At 37.3% G+C, this 9,474-nt stretch overlaps 1 protein-coding gene across 3 annotated transcripts in view; it reads left to right on the top strand.

Moving 5' to 3' along the window:
• The window catches only part of arhgef10 (Rho guanine nucleotide exchange factor 10), a 107,105-nt gene that overhangs the window by 93,401 nt on the left and 4,230 nt on the right, over nucleotides 1-9,474 (top strand). For all 3 annotated transcript variants that reach the window (XM_088626483.1, XM_088626482.1, XM_088626484.1), the window contains one exon: nucleotides 8,712-8,834. In XM_088626483.1, the coding sequence (XP_088482609.1) occupies nucleotides 8,712-8,834 (123 nt within the window). The remainder of the gene's footprint in view (nucleotides 1-8,711; nucleotides 8,835-9,474) is intronic.

Raw genomic sequence — 9,474 nt, forward strand, 5'->3', positions numbered from 1 at the left:
GTCAGCAGGAGGTGGTCCCCTCCTGGAACCTCTACTCAAGTGTGCTACACTTCTGTTTTTTTTTAATTTAGAAAAGTTTGTTGGGTGCAAAATAGATAATACTCCTTGTAGTTTATTGTAATTAGTGGGAAGGTTGCTGTTATTATTATAGTATTTTTAGTTCATTTTTTACATCAGTTATTGCATTTCGTGCCCCCGCATAGAGAGACCGCAGTCTCACATCGCAATTAATGCAGAAAACAGTGCCAAGCAAACTGTTTACAACTCACATTGCAAACAGACTTATTTTGTTCATTATGAACAGAAAAGTAACAAATTAAGGGAAGCCATTCAGCCTTTTATTTTTGTTGTGTTTTCATGTTAAATAACTGATTCAGACTGTTTGATAACATATATAACATTGAATATATGTATTAATGTATAATAGTGTAGGAATTTTTATGGTCGTACTACTTGGTTTGTAGATTGTGCTTTAGTAATATGGCAAGAGATTGATACTTGTGCTTAGTCAGGTTCATTTCAGTGGTTATGACAGACGTTATGTTTCTTTCAAAAAGTTACAACCATTTTTAACAAAAGAAATTACTAGCTATACCCCAGTCTAAAAATATCAACTTTAGCGATTTAATTTGTCTGGACAGGTTTTTCTCTTTTTATGATTTCATTGGAGTGTAACTTATCTTTTCCCCTAGGCTTACTTTTTTCCTAAGGTTTCTCTTAAATTCTGAAAAAATATATATTCTTTTGTCAAATCTCTGCTTAGCGCTGGCACATTTTCCCGAGAGGTGGAGAAAGCTGCATTTAATATTTGCCGTCATTGTGACCTTTGATCGACTGAACTCAAAGAAGCTTTGAGTTTTTTCAACACTCCCTTACTGACTGACAAAGCATGCAGACGATTTTGAATAGGCTTGAACTTATACAAATTATCGGTAGAGGTGCAATCTGGCTCAGCAAATCAAATAGCTGACGTGAAAAAGCAATGGGTGTGATTTTGTCAGACCAAAAAAAAGGCAAATGAATTTGAATAGTAATTTATACACTATACAAAATGGATTAAAAGAATATTTTTGCTTTTTGCAGTCTCTAACCATTTTAATATAAAAGTATCTTATATCCAAAGTAAAAAGCATAAAGTGAACCTTTTACTAATGCATAAGCAGTATCAGTGATGTGTGGCAACCAGAAAATAAATAGTAAAAGATTCATTTTTTTCAACATTGCATGAGTGAAATGTTTTCATCTCAGATTTAGTACTTCTGTGAAGAAATAAATACATGTAATACACTACTGTATGTCGCGTTTTCCTGGATAGACATCTTATTTTGCCAAAAAAACATGGGACATGAAAAATAATGAAAAGAACTGCAACAAAGAGAGATGAGTTTCAGAATATTGTTTTGTATCTGGAATTTTCAAACTGCACTTAAGTTTACTAATGCCTTGAATCTGCAATCATAAACCCCTTATGTTCTTAATCCACTTAATCCCTTGCTCTTTTTACAGAGAAGTTTGTGAGAGAGTAAGCAGCTAGGGGCCTGTTTTAGAAGCCCGTTTTTAAGAGCAGAGAGTGATGTAACACTCACAAGTTACTGTAGCAGTTTTTTTTTCCTGCAGTAACATAACAACAGATGTACCCTGGGTTGGAGTAAGGTTACGTAATGCTGTGACAGGAAAAATAAAATAATTGAATGTCCTTTCATTGTGATCTATTACTGCAGAATGTAAATATATACAGATGTTACCAAGGGGCAAATCTTTTACCATGACAGACAGTACTGAAGCACTGTCCATTGTTTGTTAAACTGAAAAGCTCAAGATGCCTGCAGAGAGGTATAATAAGTTAAGCAATATTTGTTTGGACTCATTTCCCTTGTGTAATTTTAACCGCAGGGAAGATGAAGGCACTCTTCAGTTAGATGTATATCTATGAACACATGTTGACCTTGTCTTTCTGTTGGGTTTTTGTCAGCAGGATGAAAACCTTAGTAAATAAGCTTCCTTCCTTTCAGTCTTTTATAGTTCTTCTTTTCAACAATTATCTCATGTGAGTTTATTTCCTCTTAGAAATACTGTTAACGCCTTGAAGTAAACTTACAGTTCAAGTTATGCACTATTGTCCATGTCATTTGTTGTACTGTATGTTGAAAGTGAATGCTGCATCCTATCATTTTCCATTAAGACTGGTTTGGATATAGTGATATCTCATATTTACCTTCTAAGATCTGAAGGAAATTATAATTATAATAATAATAATTGCTTACACTTATATAGCCCTTTTCTGGACACTCCACTGAGAGCACTTTACAGGTAATGGGGACTCCACTACCACCACCAATGTGCAGCATCCACCTGGATGATGTTATGGCAGCCATAGTGCGCCAGAACGCTCACCACACATCAGCTATCAGTGGGGAGGAGAGCAGAGTAATGAAGCCAATTCAAGACGGGGATCATTAGAAGGCCATGATTGGGAAAGGCCAATGGGACATTTGGCCAGGATGCCGGGGTCACACTTGTACTCTTTTCGAGAAACGCCCTGGGATTTTTAATGACCACAGAGAGTCAGGACCTCGGTTTTATGTCTCATCCAAAGGACGGCGCCTGTTTACAGTATAGTGTCCCCGTCACTATACTGGGGCATTAGGACCCACATGGACTGTAGGGTGAGAGCACCCTGCTGGCCCCACTAACACCTCTTCCAGCAGCGAAGTTTTTCCCAGGTGGTCTCCCATCCAGGTACTGACCAGGCTCACACCTGCTGAGCTTCAGTGGGCTGCCAGTTTTGAGTTGCAGGATGAAATGGCTGCTGGGAATTATTCCTACATTTTATTGTTTGTCACATTTGTCTTGTTTTTCTATTTTATTATCTTTTTACATTTTTTATGTTTATGGTGATTCTATATCGTAAATAAATTTCTCACTTAATTAACCTAACATCATTAGCATTTACATGTTGTAATAAACAAAGTCAGTAGAGAATCTCACCTTTCACTCTTTGGTTGCGTGTCTTCCTCCTTATTCTTTATTCTTCCTGGACATAATCCTGTGATCTACCTACTGGCCCGGGTTTCTAGAGTTGTTAAGCCTGAAGGGACCACATGCATTGACATTGTCTGTCTCCTCCATCTTACTGAACACATCTGTGGGTTTTTCAGGACATGCAAAACAACTCATTTACTATATACATAATTGATTTGACGTTTTACTGCAGATATTCATCAGAATAAATTAATGTCTTTACACCTGTAAGAATGACAATTTTAATGTATACAATAATCCTTGAATTTTTTACAAGGATTTATCTTTTTTCTCATCTGTTGTGAAATGAGGTTAGTTAAAAGTAAGATGCTTGGATCACACTAACTAAAATTCTATTAATACCATTGGAAAAACTCTTCCTTTATACTAGTTGCCTATTACACTGTGTCCAAGGGGGGACACACACACTGTTGTCTTTAGGGAGATAAGGGTCTAAACTGGCAGCTTTGTCTGCAGTGACCTAAATACCCATCCACGTGTGTTCTAATGGGACAAACAAGTGCATTGTAAACAATATACTCAGCACCTAAGGTTTAGGGGTTTACTGTAATTCAGGGGAGCATTGATTTAAATGATTCATGTTTCTATATACTGTATGTACACCAAGTAATAACTTGATGTGATTATGATTTTTAATGGAATATCTGTAGGATCTGTGTGATCTGTGGATGCTTTGGCCATCCATGCAAAACATGCATGTGGTTTTAACATTTGCCATGCTCCTTTTTTAAGGAACAAAACTGAATTTTTTACAATACTTACAATAATAGATATAGAACCCTTGAGGTTAAACCTTGTGGTAATAGGCTGGTTTTTATTGTCATACAGTTATTAAATATAAAGTAAAGACAGAGACTCACAGATGCAAACAACCTGTGTTTACACAGAGCTCCGGTCATATGACAATACTGTGCTTTCTCCCTGATAGGAGGTTTGCCAGAGCACTGATGGAGCATTTTGCAATAGTCTGTCCCAGACTGGCTGCCTTGTGTTCATTTTCACACTAATAAAGGGTCACTTAGTGAAGGGACAGTACAAAGGGATCAGCAATGATTAGCAAACCCTGCAGATGAACTGAGATAGCTGACCTAGTTAACTGCTATTGTGGATATTACATTCAAATAACTGTCTGAATTGTTTCAGATCTAAACATCAACACTGAGACTGCAAATTAGGGGCTCTGCCGTGTGTCCCTGGATGGGAATTTAGTCCAGCTGTATTATCATTTTAAGCGCTGCTGGGAAGCATTTAGTGAAAATTGTTACCTTTATGGTATAGGTCAGTGGTATTTATGGTTTCCAGCTTGCCACTGCATTTTTGTAGGGAGACTTGCTGTCTCCCTACCTATAAGAGGGAGAAAATACATAAACATACCGGTGTCAGTAAGGAAAATTTCAAAATACGTTTTCTCTTATTGTAGTTAAAAATAGGTCAGCTAATGTTAACCTATATATCTGCGAATATCAAATTCCTCCTCACATCTGCTTCTTAGTCCTTTGGTAATACCAGCAGTTTGCTGTTTTTTTCATTGAGTGGTTTCATTTTTCAGTGTTTTTTTTTCATTTGTTGAGTAAAAGGAAAGTGTCAGTCTGTCAGAGATCAACCTCTTTATTGAATAATCCTGATGGCATACTGAAATTTTGATTTTTGGCACCACTTCGTTGGATTGCAGGTGTCCATAGACAAACTCTGCTTTCTGTAGAAAGTTAGACGTGTGGAGATAGCCTTGGGACATTATTATTCATATTCAGCAGGAAAAGGCCATGATGCCAAAAGGACATCTGCATTCAATAAAACAAACACTTCAAGATTTTTTATTTATTTGAATAAGCCCTGTGAAGTTCAGCAAAAATTAACCTATAATTTGCTTAAAGCGGGTTTTAAGAACTCTTTAAATAACGTATTCCTTGTTCTGTAATGTGCTCGTTATATCTTTTTCTAGAATACGATTTTTGAACCTATTGGCAGAATTCTCAAAACAATTGACACAAACAACAAAATCTTCCCAAATATTTCTTGTGTTTAAAGTTTTCATTTCACATTTTATTATTTTATCATATCAAAACGCTTGCTGTAAATCATGGAATAGGGGTATTCCATGGTTAAGCATTCAACTAAATGAAGCTTTTGCTCTTTTTTTTTAATTGTTACATCACAGAGTTCTAGATCTTGGAAAAGGTTGTAAGACTGATAATAGAATTATGGTTTAAAAGTATTAAAATTAGATGCAAATGAAAGTTAGGTTTTAAATGATGAGGAAATTTCAGTAACATTAATGTGCCGGTTGAATATGCTTTCAGTTTAAAGAAATGTATACTCAAGAATTATTTATCATAACCGTTACAATGAAGATAACAGAACATTCAAATACATGCACACATTTAGAATTATTCAACATCTTTCCTTATGGCCATATGTTTTAAGCCATTTCACAGTGAATATTCTCTCTGGCTGTGCATTGTGGAGAGAATCATCTGGCAGAATGGATTTAGCCTAGGTTTTATTGTGCCATTATGACATTACAAGCCTCATATGTGGTCTGAAGAAATACTACTTCCTCACAGGGCTTGTAATCATAGACTTTCCACCTCCTAAGTCCTCTCTTAGATTGAGAGCAGAGGAAAGGGTTTGAAGGAGAATCCCACAGAATCAAAGATGTGAAGTAAACCATTCCCACACTACCACAGCATGGTGGAATCAGTGACAGAAGCTGTGGCTTCTTTCCAGCAAGATAATCTTAGAAGTGGCCAGAATAGACCAGCAGCCACTCTGTATTGTGTAAGTCAGGCAACGAACTCCAACCAAAAACTCCCTCCCTCAAGTGAGACAGAAGCCATTTTGTCCGCTGATGGTTTGGTCACATCTGTGCCTTTATGTCAATTTGAAGTCTGCCTTGTAAATAAAAACATATTTTTTCTGGGAAGTATTTTAGGACCAGTGGGGTCTGTTTCTTATAACTAAGGTATTTGCTCAAAACTGAACTCAGCAATTGAGAAAGTATTCATTTCAAATCATGTTTCTGATCATAATTTGAATAATTTGCTCAATTGCTTAGCAGTGGTACAGTAGGTAATATTTATAGTGGTAAACAGAACTTACTTGTACACAGTGGTAACACAGTGCCTTCCACTTTTCTGTTTCTTTTATAAGATACCAGATATAGCAGGTTTTATTTGTTTTCAGAATATAGTCAATTACAGGCATGCTGACATTGTTCTCAACATGAAACACATCATTGTCAACACTATTGTTCCATATCTAACAAAGTTGGAGATCATTATTGCCACAGGTCTTTTCTACAGTTGTCATCTCCTGTAGTTCAGTAATGTGGCAATCTCAGGCATCACTAGTTGATTTCCTTTCAGTTCTGAAAGCAGAATAATGTATGCACTGCAATGAATATTAGCTCTACAATGATAATGTGACACTATATTATGACAGTATTGACACTATACTTATTTGTATACGTTTTATACTTTTTAGTGCATGGTAAAACAGGCCATTAATTTATTGTAAATCTCAACCTAGGGCTTGAGCAACCTGTTACTGTACATTAGAAATGATTCACTGAGAACTCCACAGGGATACCATAGGTTGCAGTTCACAAACCATTCATCACACCTGGCAGTGCATGTTTGCAAATTCTGGTGTGCGCTGGGAATGTGCATTGAATTGCCAAGCGCTGGAGAAATATGATGTGGTCAGATTAATCATCTTTCACCCTGTGATGACGTGCAGCATTTCTTTCCTGCTGGGAGAGGTGTCTTCCAGGATAACAATGCTTTTCTCCTCAGAGAATGTGTGATCAACCAAAGGTTTGATGAGCATGACACTGATGTTACGCAAATGTTATGCCCTTCTCAGTCCCCAAATCTGAACCCAAACGAGCATTTATGGGGATATGCTGGAATGACGTCTGAAAGAGCAGTTTCCAGTTCCTTCAACCAGGCACGAGCTAATTGACTTTCATGGGGATGAATGATGCCACATCCCTACTGCATAATTCCAAACACTGCTAGATTCAATGCCATGGTGTGTACAACCCATACTGGGTGCCAGTTGAGGCTCAACATCCTATTAAGAAACTCTATATAAGTGTTTTTGTTGATGACCTTTTCGAGTCCACAACCTGTGTAAGTGACTATACTTGTTCAGAACCTGTTTCCTCTGGCTGGATTATTTAAACAGTATTTTAAGATTTGATTTGTATTGTTTATTTCCTTGGCAACAGATGAGAATATTACCACAGAGGCAAATCCTGCACTTCCAGTGGGCAAAGTATACTTAGAGTCTTCTTAGCAGAAATAGACTTCCCCCTTGTAATTAAACTTTTATCCAACGTGGCCACACAGCAGCAAGAATGACAATTTTGCAACAAGTGTTTTGTCTCTGTATATTTGGTCTCTTCTGCCACAATGCTGGTAATACTAAAAGAAGAATAAAGAATTCAGCCCAACCTAATTTCAAGCCTAAACTTGTCTGGTCTTACAAGCTTATAACTGTAGGGTCTGGTTGGCAACCTGGTTGGCAAACTCTAAGGAAAATTAGCATAGCAGCTGGAAATAATGTTGGTAGAGCAGAAAATCCAGAGCACTACGTCAGTGTGGTGACATGCTATAATATGTTAAAGGATGAGCTGCCATTTAGATGAAGTCCTGCTCCCAGAATAGAAATTGAGGATCTCCCCTGAGAGATTTCCCCTGATCTCCAGCACCAGGGTGTTCACTCCTTAGTTATAGACAAATACACTATTTTTAATTCTTATTTTAATTAATATAAATTTCTTATTTTTTCATTTGTATTTAGACAAATTCTGTTTTGTGACCGGCACTGTTCTTACCTATTATACGTCTTCTTTATACTTTGCAGTGTGAGATGAGAGGCTCCTTGTCCCTTTCTGCTTCTCTTACAGAGTTTATGTACTTTTGCTACCTTATAACTATTGATTATGGAGGACTTTTATTATGTCATACATACAGTAATTGCACAAACCCTTTTTGTTGTTTTTGTCTTTTTATACAATACGGTACATTCTTTATTCACATGTTTCTGGATTGCTGAGAAACTATTTGTATTAAACTATTGCCATGGTGATGCCTTAAAGAGACAGTGAACACCCCCAAAATACATTTATGATTGTTACATTCCATCACAGAATTTTTCTTAACCTGTGAAACCTTCAATACAAGAATGTGTATTAAACAGTGTTGGCAGTATGATTTCTGACCTCAATATTTAAGATTTGATCTTTGGAGGCAGCAGCAAATTTTTAAATCCCATGATGTATTTGCAGCAGTAAGAAGCTATTACTAAGATCTTGTGCAATTAAAATTAAGAACAGAACTTTTTCTTACTCCAAGAGTTTTGGGAGTATGAAAAACCTGTCCAGCCATGATGTTGAAGTCGGTACCCTAGTAATATTTTAAGAAAGAGCTGCAAGAGAACCTTAGATCAATTAACTTCTAACCGGCCTCCCCTCAATGGTAACCTCTCTTATGTTCTTACGAGTAACGTTTTTAGTTAGTTGACTGTTTAAATGTACAAATAACTCAAGTACAGTATGCATAAGCTGTCTCTTAAAACCCATTATCTGTTCATCGCAAATCCATAGTGATAACTTGAATGTCCCCTGGTGAAATGCCGCTGTGTCAGACTGCACTGTGTTCCAGGTCACCAGAGGGTGTCGGTGAGCAGTCTCCTGGTCTGTCATGGCCTGCTGATGGTGGGGACAAACCTGGGAGTCCTGGTGGCTCTGCCTGTCCCTCGACTACAAGGCATTCCCAAAGTCACAGGTGAGGATCTCATTCCAGTCAAGGTGGTTGTTTTTTTTTTAAATTCCATTTTTATTTTTCCTTTGCCATTGGAATTTTACTTTTCTAAATGCAGATCTTCACTGTGAACCTTGCACATAAAATGCTCATCTCATCCGGATACGTTTACTGTACCATTGCTTTTATACAAAATGATTTACAGTTGCATCCAGCCAATCAGGGTGTATGTAATATACTGTAGCACTGCAAAACAATACAATACCTGACCCCATATTCAAGCACTAAACTTAATTCAAGCAGGCTACAGTAGGGAGCCTTCAAGGGCAGTTGAGTGGCCTGTTACTCATTCTTACCAAGCGGCAAGCCAGATCTTTAACCATTTTCAGCTTAAGGTATAGATAGATACTTTATTGATCCCGTGAGGGAAATTGCAGAAAAAGTCATGGCTCCGGCTGGATTCGAACACCCAGCGTGTGATGTGGGAGTCAGGAACCTAACCCACAGCGCCATCGGCAAGGTCACATTAATGACCTGGCAATCACTGATTTAAGCTGTGGTGGCACAGGCACAGATCTTCAGTTTACAGTCAATTTTATATAATGTGCTACTGTGACGAGAAAAATAAAATTGACTGTAAACTGAAGATCTGTGCCTGTGCCAC

The sequence above is a fragment of the Lepisosteus platostomus genome, chromosome 3, assembly GCF_059453375.1.
Source record: "Lepisosteus platostomus isolate fLepPlt1 chromosome 3, fLepPlt1.hap1, whole genome shotgun sequence".
In the NCBI taxonomy this organism is placed as follows: Eukaryota; Metazoa; Chordata; class Actinopteri; order Semionotiformes; family Lepisosteidae; genus Lepisosteus; species Lepisosteus platostomus.